The sequence below is a fragment of the Chenopodium album genome, chromosome 9 (assembly GCF_948465745.1).
Source record: "Chenopodium album chromosome 9, dcCheAlbu1.1, whole genome shotgun sequence".
Classification (NCBI taxonomy): Eukaryota; Viridiplantae; Streptophyta; class Magnoliopsida; order Caryophyllales; family Amaranthaceae; genus Chenopodium; species Chenopodium album.
Genome location: NC_137842.1, coordinates 57,235,345 through 57,254,757, shown reverse-complemented (window position 1 = coordinate 57,254,757; position 19,413 = coordinate 57,235,345). Strand labels below are relative to the sequence as shown.

The 19,413-nt window shown below is 38.0% G+C and overlaps 1 protein-coding gene across 1 annotated transcript; it reads right to left on the bottom strand.

Annotated features, from left to right (window-relative positions):
- Positions 1-7,213: 7,213 nt before the first annotated feature.
- Positions 7,214-7,946, bottom strand: LOC145557775 (uncharacterized). The gene is made up of 2 exons (XM_081618952.1): positions 7,807-7,946; positions 7,214-7,709 (listed from the first exon to the last, which is right to left on the bottom strand). Exons 1-2 carry the CDS (start codon positions 7,944-7,946, stop codon positions 7,214-7,216), a joined length of 636 nt encoding a protein of 211 aa, XP_081475078.1.
- Positions 7,947-19,413: the final 11,467 nt, after the last annotated feature.

Sequence of the window (19,413 nt, the reverse complement as noted above, 5' to 3'; positions counted from 1 at the left end):
CAGCTTGTTGAGAATCTTTGAACCAGGATCCGTCAATTTGGAGAGAAAGTAGAGGCAGTCCTTGGATGCCTAGTCCAAGCTGAGCTGTGTAGAACCCAGGCGGAGGAGAGGCATCCGCAGCATATCCTGCAACGGAGGAGGTGCTCGTAGAAGCATCCGTATTGACAAACAGTATGTGCGCCTCCATAACCTGCGCTAACTGAGAATCAAACGTCTGGGAAGTAGTAGAAACCTTAAAGATTCTGGAATTTTGACATAACCATAGCGTCCAAAGGGTACTGACGAAGCTACCCAAGCGCGTACCCGAAGGACCATCCTAACTAGTAAAAAGTCGGATATAATCTTGGATCCAATCTGAGAGAGAAAGGGTTCCATTAAATTCTGAGCGGATGCCGAGGCAACCACCCCTCCAAGCTATTCGTGCATTATAGCACATTCTGAAGAGATGTTGTAAATCCTCCGGTTCTGATGTGCAAAGATCGCAATACACATCTTGAATCGGAACACCTCTACGATCAAGTTCCACCTTAACTGCAAGCGCACAATGAAGCAGTTTCCATAAAAACAACTTCCATTTTGGTTGTAATCGGAGCGACCAAAGAACTTTCCAAAAGGACCCAATACCATCAGATGTAGAAGTCGGAGAGTGTAGTTGTTGTATCATTGCGTAACCTGTTTTCACCGAGTACCTCCCCGACGGGGTTCTGGACCAATAACGAAAATCTTCCTGAGTCGTATCAGGCCTCTCCATAGCTAAGATTGTGGAAGCATCCGAAGGGGCAAACCAATCAGTAACTTTAGCATTATCCCAGCCCAAGGTATGAGGGTGAATGAAAAAACTGACCGTAAGATCTGTAGTATTTTGTAAAGGAATCCCGGGTTTAAACTCCGGGATACTACCATTGACCCAACTAGCCGAACCAGAAAGAGTCGATCGACCGTTACCAATTTTCCAATGCCAACCTTGTCGTAAAAGAGAGTCTGCTTTAAGTAACCCCCGAAGGCCATAAGAATGACGGCCAGAGAACCGCGGGCGACTCAAAGAGTTGTTGGAAAGAAAGGTTGTGCGGGCCCCAAAAACTTTAGACACTAGAAACTGGGGATTAGTGAAGAGCCGCCAAACCTGTTTCATAAGCATCGCTTTATTTAAAGATGACAAGCAGCGAATGCCCAACCCTCCCAGGCCACGGGGAAGGTGCATGGTATCCTGATTAACCCAGTGCATTCCTTTAGAATCAGAATGCGCCCAAAACAAGCGCGCTAGTATCGAATCAATTTTCCCCGTAACTGAGACCGGCAACTCATAGCAAGCAAGAAGATGGGAAGCCATAGCTACAAGAATTGAGTTAATAAAAATTAACTTATGTGGTTGAGAAATCCGAATAATATTTAAACAATTTATTCTTCCGATTATTTTGTCGACAATGAATTGGAAGTGGTCCTTCTTTTTTTCAGACGAAATCAATAGGGGCCCCTAGATGATGATTGAACGCCTGAACATGCTTCATTTGGAACAATGATTTGAAACTAGCCTGATTAGCGGTACTAATATTGGGGCTAAACTTGATTAAGGACTTTGACAAATTTAGCTCTTCACCTGAAACCTTAGTAAACCGCTGAATAATTTTCATTATATTAGTGCAGGACTCAGAAGATGCCCTGAAAAAGATAATTGCGTCATCCGCAAAGAATAAATGTGATATATAAGGGCTCGTCCTGGATAATTTAATTCCCTGAAATAACTTCAAATCCTGACCAAGATGCAGCATCCTTGAAAAAATATCCATGCAAAAAAGGAAGAGGTACGGTGAGAGAGGGTCACCTTGGCGGAGACCACACTTCGGTTTGAAGGGTTTCGAAGTCGTTCCATTGATTAGGGACTTGTAAGAGACCGTGGATAAACATTGTTGGATCATCTGCTACCAACGAGCTAGGAAACCATAGGCCTTTAGGACCTGTAAAAGAAAGCTCCAATGCACTCGATCATAAGCTTTGCTCATATCGATTTTGATTGCGGCGAGCCAATTAGAACCAGATTTAGAAATGTTAATTTTCTCCATTAACTCGTGACTCAACATAATGTTATCCGTCATAACTCTGCCTTGAACAAAGGCATGTTGAGAATCTGAGATAAGAAGAGGAAGATACTGCCGTCTAGCAACCAGGCACTTCGAAGCACATTTGTAAACTGTATTACAAAGGCTGATAGGACGCAAATGAGTAGTCTCCGTTGGAGTGCCAATTTTTGGTATCATTACCAGGAGACATTGATTCCATTCCTTTAAAAGGAACCCTGTTTGAAAGAAACTCTGGATGGCAGTGATTACCGAATCTCCAACTACATCCCAGTGCATTTTGAAGAACTCCGCCGTGATCCCATCCGGGCCAGGAGATTTACAGTTACCTAATGCAAACATGCTATCCCTAATTTCCTTTGCCGAGAAAACTCTGTTCAAGTTATTAATTTGAGATGAAGTGAACTGCGGTAGATCCAGTTCCTGCAGAACAATGACAATTTCCGGATCATAGGAAGGCATGGCATCACTCTTAAAGGTCTGCTTAAGTGAGGCGACTACAATACATTGGACGTCCGCCTGACCATGTTGAAGCACCCCTTGATCATCAAGTAAGGACATAATTTCATTCTTCTTCTGTCGGCTTTTAACTTTGGAGAACAAAATTTTTGAGGGGCAATCCCCTTGTAGTATCCAATTTTTATTACAGCGCTGTCTCCAGAATTGAAGCTGTAGTAAAATACTGTCCTTAGTAGAGACCATTTTAGACATATACTGAACCGCATCAAGAATTGAGTGAATTGACTGTCCTTGAGTGGAAAGGTCCTCTGAGAAATTTTTCCAATCCACGCCCCAAAATTTTTTGTTATTAAGACACCACTTTCGAATTAGGGTCTTAACCAGTTCCAAATTTTTTGAGAGGGTAAACATTGGGGAGCCAATGGAATGTCTTTTCCATGTTTGAAGAACGAAGTCTTGTACCTGCGTATAGTTAAGGCACCAATTGTCCAGTTGATAAGGACGAGTTGACCTGTGTTGTAAAGACGAGTCGTCAAACACTACATCAGCGTGATTTGAAACTAGGATCGGTTGATTGAGTAAACGACTATCTGGATAGATCTGGAACCAATCAGAGGTCATGTAGGAGTGATCGAGCCGTTGTAGAATAAGTTCATGCGCTTCCCGATTGTTTGTCCAAGTGTAAGGGGGGCCTTTGAAGGGAGTTGAAAGCAAAGATGATTTCAATCTAAAGTCTAAAAAAGAATCCCACCCCTTAATTACAGAAGAACCCCCCAACTTATCATAACTATGCTCTATTTGATTAATATCACCAATAATCAAATAATTAGGAGCAAAAACAAGTAAATCTAAAATCAAACCCCAGACTTGAGGTCTATCTTCTACAACCGGAGCACCATAAACAAACATCACACATCTACTTATATCATTAGGAATTTTTACATTACAAAGTACAACATTTGAACAACAAAAAACGCAAGACACCTCCTCCGAGACAAACCCAAAAACCGCTAAACCCCCACTACTACCTTCGGAGTCAACCCCAAAAACCGAGGTAGGATTAGAACTACTAAGAAAGCTAGTCACAACTGAGACAGAAACTTTAGTTTCACAAAGAAACAAAAAATTAGGAACAAAAGTGTGTAGTAACCAAAACACATAAGGAAGCTTCGGAGAACTTTGGTCATTTAGTCCTCGGCAATTCCATGATGTGATCTTCATAACACCTTGGGGAGCTGTGACTGGCCAGCTGCCTTACCAAGGTTGTTTGAGATATCAGAAGCCAAGTGAGCAGAAGAAACCCTTGTGCCATTGCAAGAATCCATAGAAGCAAGTCCATCATGAGAAAGTTTAAGAACCTTTCTGGAAGAAGCGGTACTAGCCTCTTCCATCTTCCTTTTATAACCTGAAACACCAATAAATCCCAAGTGTGCTGCAGTAGAGACATCGGAGATGCACTTAGGTGTAGCAATTGTGGAGCTAGTAGCCGGTCTGGTGAACCCCCCTTTACTTAGCAAATTTAGAGCCTTAACCTTGCGCCGTTTCTGAGACCAAGAGGAACCGAAGTATCCAAAAAAGGGAGCCTGACCATAGGAGCGAGATCGATGAACGGGGGTGGCATTAATCCTTTTTCTCGGCCTTGAGAATTGAGACGAGCTTAATTGATGTTCAGGAAGCGTGGGTTGCATATTTGTAGGAGAATGAGGTGCCAAGTTATCATTTAAGGATAAATTTTCGAGCAAAGGATCAACCTCAGTGCCGGCTGCACAAACAACAGCAGGCATGACCACATCCTCCAACTCCGAATCAGAGCTATTAGTCAAATAGCTTTCTTCCAATGTAGCTGAAATGCGAAATCCCCCAGCATAGGAAACATGATGGCGTGGCAAATTAAATGGTGCATATGGATCACCTTGCGGAATTGCAGCCCGATTCTCCTCCAAGAACCGAGTTGAATTAGGATTATAGTATGATTCCGGCGTTGTTGGGTCCGTTTCAGACGACCCCGAGCTGCTACTCCCCTGCTGTACCGCTGAATCATATGCTAAACTCTCCGAATTCACAGAGGAACCCGCAAGAATCGGGTTAGACAAGTACCTGTTCTGATAAATTCCATTAATAGGAATGAAGTCAGGTTCAATGTTGTCATTTTCATCCCCACTTGCTGCGTGACCATGACCATTCAACCCACCATTCGGCAGACCACCATCCCCTGCTCCCGAGGAGTCGAAATCCGAGGAGTTATTAGGTTCATTACTGTCATCAGAATCATGATTATCATCATCATTTTGATCAGGAGGTTCTTCTTCATCGTCACCAGCGTCCTCATTAGCATCACTATTTTCTGGATTATTATCTTCAGAATGATTATCTGCATCATCATTATCAGAATTATCATGAACATTATCCACATTATCAGAATTAGTAGCCGCACTTGTCGTACCACTACTTGAGCTAGTATCCTCATACTCAAAGTCTTGTGCTAAAACAAGAAGATTGACCCTAATATTACGAGTTGTGAAGACCTCTTGAGTGCCCTCAATCATGTTAGTGTACAAAGGTCTAGTGTTTGGGTTGAATAGCACCGTATGTCCTTGAACCTCAAAGTCCTCCAAACGATCATGAATTCTCCTAGCCGCCACATAATCCGAACAACGACAGAAATCCTTTTCATGACCCACCACACCACATTTTTTACATAACAAAAAAACACCTTCATACCGAAAATACACCCAAATTGGATCAACTTCTCCGGGAACAAAACAACCTGGGATTAAGGGCTTAGAAAGATCAACTAACATTTGTCCTCGAAATTCCGGCTCCTCCGGAAGCCCATCCCCATCATAATCAAGTGTTTCAACTACCCCGACCAATTTTAGCATTTCAACTGCCCATTCCGGGTCTAGGTAGCCTAAGGGAAGCCCATATACACGAACCCATAGTCTAGTAATGTCAAAATTCACATTAGCAGGAACCATAAACCTATTACACCTACGGACGTTGCATATACGACCATCCAAAATGAAAGAGTGTTGCTCAAGTAAAGCTTCTACGTCCGCTACATGTGAGCATGCAAAAACATAATAACAACCAGTACGATGAACTATAATGTTACCTCGTGTGAGCCATTGAGTATCGACCATCTGTTGCACGATCGCTCGACATGGAGGAGTGGGCCCAAAAAACCGCCCAAGAACCGCTTTGTTCCAATCGATATTAGTTAAATAATTCTGTAATGGTTGATTTAAAAACACCCCTGATTGGTAGACCGTCCAGTAGTTATTAAGAGCCATAATGAAGTAAACAACAAAGCCAGAGTAAGAAAGAGTAAATTTAATTTAGCAAGGAACAGAGGAGGAGGTAATAAAAGCTAAAAGGAGGAGAATAAACTGAGAAAGGTAATGAAAAGGAATTCAATCCTTATTAAACCCTTCTGTAAATACGAGTGACACTAATCACTCTCAAGGCTTGGGAGTAACACGTGTAAACCAAGGGAGCAAGATTAGTGCATGAAGTTATGAAGTGGGCCTTCAAGAACACAACCGTTTGCCCCAAGCAAGATCCCACCAAGTAAAAAGTGTATAAAAAACACAAAAAAACCTGATTGGCTAAATCAATGAGGTTCCTAGAGAGGAATGAATAAAAAACCGTAGATTAGTGACTCTTAGAGGGAAAGAAAGAAGGAATTTAGTGGATGAAAAACTCAAGAACAGACTTGAACCCTAGAAAACCTAGGAACCACCTTAGAAAATTAGAGAGAATATAAAAGTTGTTTGCTTGAGAAATTCGGTTGCGAAAAAGAAAACTATTATTGATATAAGAAATATTAATGTCCAATGTGATGTGTAAATGAAATTTGCTGAGTTGGTAGCAGTTAAATTCTTAAAACATTTAGTCTTGGATTGTTGTACAGGGGTTCGAACCCCCATGTCTCTCTTTTTTTTAAAAAAATTTCTGTCATTCTCTTTTCTTTTTTTTTTTTTTTTCCAGCCTTTATTTTACTTGTTTTTTTCTTTTTCTTATTTTTGGTTTGTTTAGTCATTAGTCTAGGGAATTAAGAGGTAAGGCCAGTTTTGCTAATTTTTTTAATGTAATAAACAGGCTTATCAAACTTTACACTTTAGGTTAATTAATTGATAAACATATTTATTCAAAAAAATTAATAAATATATATATAGTTTTTCTAAAAAAAAAGGAAATATATGGGTTAAACTTGTGAATGAAATGCTATCATCAAATTCATAAACTTAATTATACAAACATAAGTTTTATGTGTTTTATCATGTAAAAAAAGAAGACTAAAAGCAATGAGTTAAAAGTAGCACAGGGCCCCTAAATTGGTTGGGACGGCCCTGATAATACGTAGTATACAAAATCATATTAATACGGGAAAATGTATCATACTTTTTCCTTTAAATATTTACATTCTATCCTTAACAGTACGTGTATAGTATTTCCTCAAAAAAAAAAAAAAAAAAAAAAAAAAAAAAAAAAAAACAGTACGTGTATACTAGTGGACTGTGAACTATTGATGTAATATTAGCAGGGATGGGATTATAAACTATGATCATCTTTTTTTTTTAGGGAAACCATACGGTGTAATCATTATATTAATCAATGGACAAAGTGTCCAAGAGTACATAAGGAGCAACTTTAGGGGGACAATGATTCACCCATACTTACTCTACACCGAAGGGCCACAATTTAGCTAAATGATGCGCAACATTGTTGCCATCTCTCTTAACATGAGACCAAGCAAAAGAAGAAAAAGTATTACATAAAAATAAGATATCCTCTAGAATTCCATCAAGATCAGAGAAGTACATCGCTCCCTTGGAAAGTCGGTTCACAACAACTTGGCAATCGGTTTCCAAAATAACGTCCTTATACCCATATTTCCCGGCAATACCAATTGCAAAACACAATGCCTTTGCTTCAGCCACTTCAGGAGGCCACCAAGCTCTTACTCTACGGGAAGCAGCCAACAACACTTTCCCTTCATCATCACGAACCACGGCACCCATTCCACCCCAACCCTCCTCAGCTAAAGACGCATCCGCATTCACCTTGACGCTGCCCCTAGGAGGAGCTATCCACCTATTACTGCTACGGTTACGCTTTACAGGAGCAGGGGTGTAGATTTTCTTATTGTAAGCATCAAAATCATCCACATACCTGTGCATACGAGCCAAGAGAATGGCACCACATAAGGAAAGCCACACGCTGCCTGAGCTTCACATTCACTTTTTCCCAACTCACCACCATTTCACACAAATCAACAGCTCTGCTATGGATCAGTTCAACACAACTATTGTCCTCCCAGAGCTCCTGAACACGCTGACATTCAAACAAAGCATGAGAGCTTGATTCCACCGCAGCCCCACACCAAGGACAAGCAGTTTCCTCAATCATGTGACGTTCAGCAACATGAAATGATGAAAGTCAACGCAACCACCTTTTTTTTGGGAAAAAAAACCCCACTTCATTTCCATTCAAATTATTACGTAGTCTTTTTTTCCCCTTCATTGGGTTTCACTTTCGGGCTACTTTGGTGTTAAGCTTGCCCAGTTATTCTTTGGGTGATACATACCCATGAACTGGCCCAATTCTAGCCGATTTCTTTTTTTTTTTTTTTTAAATGAGAGGAATGACCCTATTGAATTAGTACCTGGCTTAAGTTAACCCAGCCCGCTACAATTTGGGAGTGAGGAGGCAATGATAAGGGTAATCCTCACCTCCAAAGACCCTTCCAATCACACGGTGGGAGCCTACCACTAGAGTACTAGACCAAACTACCTTGGTTGCCGATTTCTCCTTATATGCAAGAAATTTTAACCTAGAAATATAAGTACTCATTACGTACAATAATTTACATATTACAATCTATAATAATCGTAACTGTTTAACCAAAAGATACATTCTACATTTTGGTAAAAAGCATATTAAATTATTTTTTTCCCTTATACTCCCTCCGTCACAAAAAAAAATTCTACCATTCATGTGAAGGAAGCGATTTAAGAGTTTAAAAGAACAAATTAATCACAATAATTTTAAGGTTTGTAACCTATCACCCCAATATTGATTGTCTTAAAGCCATTTTGATTAATTTGTTCGCTTACACCCTTAAGCCCTGTTTTTTTGAGCTTTTGGACAGAGCAGAGCAAGGGTGAGTGGAGCAAACTATAGCAGATTTCAGCAGAGCAGAGTAGTACTTTAGACACCCAAATGTGTCTCCCCAAAACCAACTCTCATCAAAATTCTTGATACTCTCTTCTCTCTCTTTTCTAGACTAGCCCTTTTTACAAATACAAAATTCCGCAATCACAAGATCTAGACACACCTAGCATAATTCGAAGTTGCTTTCTCCCTAGACGTGAAATGTTTGATTTCTGAGGGTTTGGTCCCATATCTAGTCTAAACTTTCTTAATCTCTATTTCAATTATTTAATTTAATTCTTTAATTTTATTATTTTCCTTGAAGTTACTAATAACACGTGTATTTTGTTATTAGAAAGGGATACGAGGCATCCAAGTAAGTAGTTTAATTGTTTAATTGATATTATGATATAGAAATCATGTTTAGATTGTTATTTTGATTCCTAGTATCATGCTAGGATGCTTTTCCTAGTATCGTATTTAGGGTGATTTGCTTATATCAATTATGATTTCTATGATACTTCCTATTTTCTTTCCTAATAGCATGTTAGTATCATGTTAGGGCTAAAGCTTTGATTTTTAATGCTTAGTGACATGCTAGGGTTTGTTATTAATCTTGTTAGTATCATGCCTAGGATCTTGCTATTAATATTATGCTTTAACATGATTATGATAATTATGATTATGATTATTTTGATTATGATTATTATTATGTTGCTTGATTATATTTATTGTTATTGCTTGATCACGCCTTTTATGCATGTTTAAAGGGAATTTGTACTTGTAATCACGCTTAATAAGATAATTAATAATCTTGTACAGGGTTAATTTGATTATAATTCAAGTGATCGCCAATAATAGTTTTATTTGTGCATTAATATTCAACCAACTTAGATAAACAGGTTTAGGGTAAACCTATTGATTGCATGTTAGTTAAAAAGCGCACATGAATACGAGAAGAATAAAGTAGAGGCCTATTATTAGGGCAGGTTCTTTCTCTTTTAGATTGGATTTGTACCTTCATCCCCGAACTTCTAGTCTTGGTTCCAGACCTATTGGAATTAACAATCTCTTAGATCGTTAAGGGGTGTAACCTTCACCCTGTGAACAGTTTACAAGTTCCTAAAACTTATTGGCGACTCTTTTACTCTAGCTTCCTTCCCTTTGGACACCACCGTACTTAAGTGTATGATCAAAGTGGGGTTCAAGTTTGGGGTAATGCTTGAAATATTCCCTACAAGTACAGATTTCAACATAGCATAGCAGAGCAGAGCAGATTTCAGCATACCAGGGCAAATTTTAACAAGGTAGAGTAGGGATGACAACGGGTCGGATCAGGATCAAGTACTGATGGCCAAACTCGGATCCAGATCCGTTTTTGTATCTAGAATCCTGTTCCGACCTGGATCCGTCGGGTCTGTCGACGGGTCCAACGGATATAGGTCCGGATCCGGGTCCAAAACGGGTCTAATATATTTTGTCTAATTTTTTGCAACAAATTTAATTTTTGGGTCAAAAAATGCATTTCTAACTTCCGTTGGGGTTATTAAGTTCAACCTAAATTAAAGTGATACAACTAATCTAAAAACACAAAGTAACTAACTTATATTTTGAAATAAAAATTATAAACAACGAAAAAAGTACGATGTTACAAATGAATTAGTGAAAAAACAACGATGATGTATCCGATATGAGCATCTAAAATTCATCTCTTGAAAGGGCTAATCTTTATCATTACTAACATCATCAACATTTTTAATAAAGAAACAAACAATTTAAGTTTTTTTTTAATAAGAAAATTAAAAAAAAAAGGATCTGGGTCCGGGTCCGGATCTGGCATCCATATCCGTTTTTTCAGTAGGACTCGGATCAGACGGGTCCAAAATTTGAAGACACAGATCCGTGAAAAACGGATCTAGATCTACGGATCCAGGTCAAGTCTAGATCCTCTGCCATCCCTAGGGTAGATTAGGACTTCCAACAAATTACTAGAGCAAAGTAGAACTGTAGGGAATATTTCAAGTCATCACACACTTGAGCCCCACTGTGATCACACACTTAAGCATGGTGCCGTCCTGAGGGAAGGAATCTAGAGTAAAAGAGTCGCCGACAAGTTTTAGGAACTTGTAAACCGTTCACATGGTGAAGGTTACACCCCTTAACGATACAACAGATCATTAACTCCAATAGGTTTGGAACCATGACTGGAAGTTCGGGGATGAAGGTACAAATCCAACCTAAAAGAGACTGAACCTGCCCTAATAATAGGCCTCTACTTTATTTTTCTCGTATTCATGTGCGCTTTTTGACTAACATGCAATCATTAGGTTTACCCTAAACATGTTTATCTATGTTGGTTGAATATTAATGCACAAATAAAACTATCATTGGCGATCACTTGAATTATAATCATATTAACCCTAAACAAGATTATTAATTATCTTATTAAGTGTGATTACAAGTACCAATTCTCTTTAAACATGCATAAAAGGCGTGATCAAGCAATAACAATAAATGGATATCAAGCAACATAATAATCATCAAAATAACAATCATAATTAAAATAATCATGTTAAAGCATAATATTATTAACATGATCTTAGGCATGATACTAACAAGATTAATAACAAACCCTAACATGTCACTAAACATTAAAGATCAAAGCTTTAGCCCTAACATGATACTAACATGATATTAAGAAAGACATAGGAAGCATCAAATAATCATAATTGATATTAGAAACTTAATTAATCCTAAACATGATACTAGGAAGCAGTAAACATCCTAATATGATACTAGGAATTAAAATAATCTAAGCATGATTTCTATATCAAAAGAGAAATAAAACAATTAAAATACTTATTTCGATGCCTCGTATCTATTTCTAATAACAGAATACACACGTCAGTAACTTCAAGGAAAAATATAAAATCAAACAATTAAATTAAATAATTAAAATAGAGATTTGAGACCAAACCCTCAGAAATATCAAACCTTTCACGTCTAGGGCGAAGGAAACTTCGAACTTGGATAAGTGTGTCTAGAACTAATGTATGATGAATTTTGAGAGAGAGAAGGTTTAGAAAAAGAAAAGAGAGAAAGAAAGCTTCTAGATTTATAGAAAAATAACACGAAAATCAAAAGAAAAGAGTTCGAGTCCTATTCAGAATAAAAGACCTCCTGTCGCCAACGACAGGAGCAGCGCCAGACGACAAGCTCGTCGTCAGGCGACAGATATCATCGCCGGGCGACAGGCATGTCGTTTGGCGCTGGGACAGCTTTTTTGCGGATTTAATTTTATTTTTACCATATCTTTTGATTCAGAAGTCTAAATAAGTCATATAATATGTCTTTGAAAATCTCTTTAAATCTACTTTCCAACTGAATTAGAATCAGATTAAAATATTTTGTAAATAAAAAGATATGGCCGAAATAGTGGAAGGGTGTCAGTTTTGGATAGAGTTTCGTATTCCATTCATATTTTTTTTCGTTATAGCGATCGGAATTAATATAATAATATATCATTGGAAAGATAATTTCAAGATCTATCCAACCATATAAGATTTGGATAAATATTATGAGGCATAAAAATAATATCAGACCGTCTTTGAATATCTTTTAATTCGAATAGAATTAGGATTTAAAAAAAAAGAAAGTTTTACTCAATTTCAAACTCTTTGATTTTATCTTTTCAAAAAGGATAATTAAGATCTTTTAGAAACTTATGAAAGTTTCTAATTAATCCTAATTATTTTAGGAATAGGATTAAATCTTTGGACCCTCCACATGATCATTGGGTCGTAGGTAAAATCCGGTTTGGGCCCATTTTAGTATTTTGGCCATAACTTCCTCATTATCCATCGAAATTGGGCTTATAATATATCGTTGGAAAGGTCTTTTCAAGCCCCATCCAACTACACTATTATTGGACCCATATAATGGACCAAACTAATATTTATTACACGTTTTTTATAAATAGGGTAAGAAAATAAATATTTTCAAAAACAGAAAGAAGAGATATTTTAATAAAAACATCCTCATCACTAGACTTTTCACACTTTTGCTTTGTTCAATAAAAAATGACATGAAAGGTGTTCATCACTAGGTTTGGTTTTGGGGAGACACATTTGGGTGTCTACAGAAGCCCCCACTTTGACTGATTTTGGAGAAACGCAAGTTTCGAAAACAAAAGCCAAAGTAATGATAGGGACGGAGAATGATTCAGAACGTTCTGCAATCCTAAATCATTCTTGTAACGCCGATACCTGCAAACTAGCATTAGTTAAAACAGATAAGAGAGTTAAGAAACGCGTATCTTGCACCGTCAAGCACACGTCTCTGAGGGTAATCGATTTGATGCTGCATTTGTTGTTGTGACGACCATCCACAAGCTAGGGAATGCCATCTTGCTGCTTTCCCGTTGCTAATGTTCACTCATCTCTGAACAATGGAGCTTTTTTGTTATGTCCACGCGCCTCTGAACAAAGATCTTCTTTTTTGTTTGACGATCTTCCACAAGCTAGGGGATATCGCTTGAAGACTGCTACGCCAGTAACTGCCTCCAATTTCCGTTGTGATAGTCGTTTGTAAGCCAGAGAAAACTATCGAAGATTGCTTCGCTCGAAACGATCTTCTACCGCCTTGTGACTTTCTTCCGCAAGCCAGGGAACATGATCAAAGATTGCTTCGCCTGAAGCCATCCTCAGTTATTGTGATAATATTCCGAAGAAAATTACCGAAGATCAACGCCCGTCGATCCTCCATGCTCGTTTGAATTTCGCTGTTGATGCTTTTAGTGATGACAATCCTCTTTTCTTTAGGAACAATTGTCAACACAACTCTTGAATAATGTATATGACAATCCGATTTAGGGAAAGTTGTCAATACCACGTAACAATCCGTCCTTGGAAATGTTACCACAATGAGGCCACAATCCGTATCTCAAAAATTTTGCCAAAATCCATTTTTGGGAAAAGTTGTCAATGCTTCGTAACAATCTATCATAGAACCTTGCTACTATCGACAATCCACATCTTGGAACATAACTCTTGAAAGCAATCCACCTTGGAAATTTTCCAATGTTATGCGACAATCCTTTTAGGAAAATGTTGCCACAATTGACAATCCGCGTCTTAGAACTTTTGCAAAAAAGAGTCGATCGATAATCCACTTCGGGAAAATTTGCCACTTACTGAAATGAATGACCATCCACATTGAGGAACCTTTGCTGAAATATTAAGATGAATAGAGACCTGCGAAAATCCTTTGGGAAATTTTGCCATAGGGAACTATGTATATGACAATCCAGTTTCGGAAAACTTGCCAGCGATGACAATCCGAACTTGGAAAAAAATTGCCAAATAGAGCAGGAGCACGACAATCCACGCTTGGAAACTTTGCCAGAGATGACAATCCAATCTTGGAAAAATTGTCGTTTAAGAAGAATGCGTGACAATCCATATTTGGAAATATTGTCGGTTGGGGATGGAATTCCAATCTTGGAAAAATTGTCGTATAAGTGCTTGTTGTTGAACCGATGCCTTGGTGCTTGTAATGAGCCAATGCTTAGGCGCTTAAGCTAAGTGAGACGATCGTCGTCAGGTCAATCACTTACTGCGATTGTAATCGAGCCAACTACTAATCATGTAAATTAGCTTATAGGGGCTAAGTGGCGTACCAAGGAACCCGAAATTGTTGTATAAGGTCCACATAATCCAATATGGGGCCACGTATCTAATTGCTACTCCAGCGCACTCTAGAAACCGTTGTCGTCGCGTCGACAGATTTTGTCGTCTAATGCTGTGAGGAGGGTGATCCCATCGTAAAGGGGTCCTTCCTCAGATGCCCATTTTCCATTTAAAAGCCTAGGACTTTACACTTGTTAGGGTGTATTAGGATTTGAATACCTGAGTGTTTGGGAGACCTTGAATTAGAAATGATACTCTCATCACGCCTTTTTGTAAGAAATAAGTAGGAGTCGCCAATGAGTTTTAGGAAAACTCATAAACCTCATTCATTCCTTTCTTCCATGTGGAGTTCATGGAATAATTAGCACGAATCAGAAGTTTACCCATGCCCAAATCAGTCTACATAAACCAGAAATGAGTTTGGGAGTGAGGGTACTAAAATAACATTCCTTTTAGGGAGGAATCGCTACTCTAGCCCTAGTACGGCCTCTACTAGCTCTTCCTTTTTCACAATTTCATTACCAAACAATATATGCAACGTTATACCTAAAGACTAAGTTATTTGATTTTATTTACAAGCATTAATCACGTAGGATTTACATTGAAAAAGTCGTTAATCTTATTTAATCAATATTCGTGAAAGAACAATAAATAAACAATATTTGCCTTGTCTTAAGTGGTAAAACAACAATTAATTATTCAAATTCTAGTCTTGATTAACGAAAGAGTACTATGTGAATTAATAAATTAAAATTTTGTTTAAAGTGATCAAATAACACTAATTAATCAATTAAAGTTATTTAAACAATAAAAGAAAAGTGATTTATCTAAGTGCTCAGGAAACTAACCGTTCTTTAATGTTAAATCTCCGTTTAATGTGTTTATGGACTTTCTTTCTTCTTCGTACCTCCAAGGACTTCAATGGATTCAATTAGGGTTGGAAATTATTTGAGAAGAGAGAAGAAAAAAGTAGTATGATAGTAAGAGAAGTTGAGATATTAGGGTTTTGAGAATACAAAGGTTTTAATTCTGATTTTTCCGGTCCTCGTAATGCTGAACGAAGACCCCTATTTATAGGCGTAGGGATCTAGGTTTAGGGTTTTAGAGCCACTCCGTCAGGTGGCGCGCGCAACTCTCTCAGTCGAGCTGGGTGCCGCGCGCATCTCAATGAGTCGCGCGCGCAAGGCGCGCAACTGATTGAGTTGCGCTGGTTTGCGGTTTGCCTTATACGAAAACGCGTTTTTAAAACTTCCATAACTTTTGATTGCGGAGTTGGATTAAGGCGCGTGAGATATCATTGGAAATATCTAAATGTCTACTTTCCAATGCTGTTAGAATTAGGTTAAAATATGTTATGGATCAAAAATTATGGCCGTTGGAGTGCAAGGGTGTCGGCTTTAGGGCCCGGTTTAGTGTTTTGATCATAACTTCTTCGTTTTGGCTCGGAATTGGGCTTATAATGTACCGTTGGAAAGCTCTTTGAAAAAGCTATCCATCTGTATAGTCCTTACACGGGAATTTGATAGTTGGTTTATCTTTTTGGCTCGGTTTTCAACAATGTAGGTTCCATTGGATCCAATCATTGCATTTGACGCATTTGGGTCCGTTATTAATCAAGTTTAAACATGTATGAACACGTTTTAGGCCTAATTAGTAATCTAACAAGGATCTAAGATAACTTGGTCTCAAATATGGGTTTTAACTTACTTCATAATGCTTTTCGTAGTCCATACACACTTTAACTTTGATCTAACATGAAGAACGGATTTTTGAAACATCATCGCACTTTCTTTTGGTACAAGAGGCCAAAAGTAGGAGTCTACAGATGCTGGAGTCAGGTTTTTATTCGCGGTTTTTTCAAAAAAAAATCCGAGAATGTTCTTGCTCGCTGGAATGTACCTGCATTTATATTTTGGACTATAGGAATTTGCTTATCTTTCTTTAGGGTTGACTTAAGACTTAGTGTTGCTTGACTCATTGACTTGACATGACTCAAGGTATAAACTTGACTTAATGATGACTCACTTTGTGTGACTCATGTGTGCATAATGTTGACTCATGAAGCTCGATATGTACATGACTCGAAATACAGAAAAACAAAAATTCCAGTCATTTTTGTGGAGGGTACCGACTTTCTCCCAAAAAAGAAAAACGCGAAAAAAGAATCGAAGTGTTTAAAGTTTCATGTTGAATGGGCTTAATCCATTAATGTTGTCTCTCATAGTATAAGGATTGTAACATCTTAGACTATCCTAGTAGACTCGATAATAAAAGTATTTAGGTAACTTAGGCGCAGAGGCTAAGTACTTCATACTTTGTGATGCAATTATGATTGATGTTGATATGACAAGGCATGCTTCGGCGTTGTGTTAAGATTTCATGACAAAGGGTTCCTAAGGGAAGTATATATTGAATGGTGGTGACTCTTAGGCTGGGTAGGCTAATAATGTAAGGATCAAGCCCCCAAGTCTAGCTCTAAATGGATAGGGATGAGCATTGGAGATCCTTTGATATGACCAATTGTGAACGTAAATATGAATGCATTTTTATTACGGCCGCTCCTCTTTGTGAGGTTGCCTACGTATCCGTTAGGAATCAGGCCGAACGTAGCTCTACCCGAACCACGCACAAGTGTGCGTATACCTCAAAGAGGTCTTTTAAGGTTTGTAACGTGGTTAGGCTAAGGGTTATAGAAGAAAAGGATAAAGGCTCAAGCCCCTAGATAAGCCCCCCCAGGTGTGCAACCTTGCTTTTAAATCTTTGTATTATTATGCTTGAGGTTTCTCACTTTTAAACTCTCTTTACATTTTACTCTTTTTTTTGCTTTTTCATTTTTCATATTTGAATATTTTTATATAAGTGTGGCCAATCCCGATCATACGGTCTATCACTCACTTGGCATTCATGTTTCTCAGGCACAGTACCGAGCATTGATAAGAGACGTAATCTGAGACGTGTTCATATCAAAGACATGTTCATGTCAAAGACATTGGAACACTTGCCCTTTTGTACACTTTTATTGTTTTTGCTGTTTTATTCTTTTGATTCACTCAAGCTTTTGTTCTTTGAAAATTGCATAAGTTACACACCATCCCATCCCAAGGTTAGGTAGATGTGGGTTAAAGAAATAAAGGTCTATCGTTAGACGAGGCTCAAAGTGGTTTATCAAGAAAAGATTGTATATTTGCAAGGTGAAAGGTATAACATGGCTACAAGAGGTGCCTCAAATCATTAGTATACCTTGTGCTTAGTTAGACATGGATTTTATTTTTTTTTGTTTGGGCAATGCAATGCAATGATCATATGCAAGAAAACAAATGCTCTTTTTATTAATAGGGAAAATGGAAAAACCTTCGAAATAATCTAAGGAAAAATAAAAGGTGCCTATGCTAGACTTATTGGGGATATGAATAATGAAAAAAAATAGAAAAAGAGGTTGTGAAATCTTGTCGTGGAAGCCCGTCTTGTGTCTTGTGCTTATCATCACCCAGTTTTCTTGCTAGCTAGAGGCAATAGGATCTTGTTTGCTTTTATGAGATCTTGAATGAGATTTTGAAATCTGTAATATTCATCAGTGGTATGACCATTTTTTTATGGTACTTGCAATAATAATTGGGATTCCATCTTGAAGATCGTTTTTCTGGCGTTGGATCTTCAGTAGGGCTAATAGGTTTGATTAATCCTCGATCATAGAGACGATCAAAAGCAACATTTTAGGTCATTCCAATGGGTGTGAACTCTCTTTTGGGTTTCTTTTAAGATCCTTGATTATCCATAGCTAAGACATCGTTATGGTTAAAGGTACTAACATTGTTATTGGAGTAGGTGTTTTCGGAAGAAGAAGGATTGTCATTCTTCTTTCCTTTCCAGCAATTGTGGTTACTATTGTTAGTACCTTTTTTCTTTGCGAGGTCATCTTCGATTTCAATACCTATGTCATAGACGGCCTTGAAAGTATTCAAATTATGTTGATATTTTAAATGCTTTGAATACCTCTTTTGGAGATTCTTGATAAACATCCTTACAGATTCTTTTTCGGTGGGCACCTCAATCATCTTAGCGGAAGTTTCCCTCCACTTATTAAAGAAAGAAGTAAAGCCTTTATTCTCTTTTTGTCTTACCATCTTAAGTTGTCTATAGTCGGTTTTAACTTGAATATTACACTTATATTCATCAATGAAAGCGTTTTTTATTCCATCCCAAGTAGAGGTTTTCTCTTTATCAAGAGAAAAGAACCAATGTTGACAAACAGTTTCTAAAGATATTGAGAATAAAGAGTGAAAAATATTCTTATCAATCCCCTTAATGTTCATCTAGTTTCAAAGGCCCTTAAGTGAAAGTAAGTATTGTTCGTTGGCTGAAACTTAGGGATGTCATTGGCATTGAACTTCTGCGGAAGAAGCTCCTTGTCCACTGAGATCCCTTGTGAGCTAATGCCCTGGAATCTATAGTCATTGGATACTTTGCTTAAGATTTCTTGCATGAGCTCCATTTGTTGTTGCCTCACAGGGTCATTGACTTGAAGAACTATACTCTTCATTAATTCAGTTAAGTTGGCCACATCCTTCTTGAGTTCATTAACTTGTTCTTGAGACGCCATTATCTTCTTATTAGATTTTCTTTTCCGACTAATTGGTTTGTCAAAAAGTAGCACTTGAACGAAGGTGTTGTCCTTAATCAATCGCCCTTCACTCCTTGACCAAATGTAGTGGAAAGGGGATTTAGGGGTAAATTTTTTTATTAATTATTTCGACTCAAGCTCTATTCAACATGCAATGGATGGGAAGAGAACATGGAAGGAAATAGAAATGGGATGGACCCTCAACTCAAATGACGGGAAAACGACTCATGCATGAACCTAAAACATGGTCATGGTGTGAAAAGAGTATGTACAAAGTGTGTGCTAAGACTAGTGAGTGTAGGTGACATGTTAAAACGTGTGTCATGACCATGTGACTAGACTATGTGACTAGACTCGAACAAAGACTAAGTTAAGACCTCATGTATGTGCACTAAACTGGACAGGTAGTAGTATT

Bases quoted from the DNA above. Each gene is read 5' to 3' on its own strand.
- LOC145557775 (XM_081618952.1), bottom strand. From the start codon at position 7,946: ATGATTGAGGAAACTGCTTGTCCTTGGTGTGGGGCTGCGGTGGAATCA. The intron at 7,710-7,806 runs GTGTGAAATGGT...TCGTATGCACAG, and splicing joins CATAGCAGAGCTGTTGATTT to GTATGTGGATGATTTTGATG.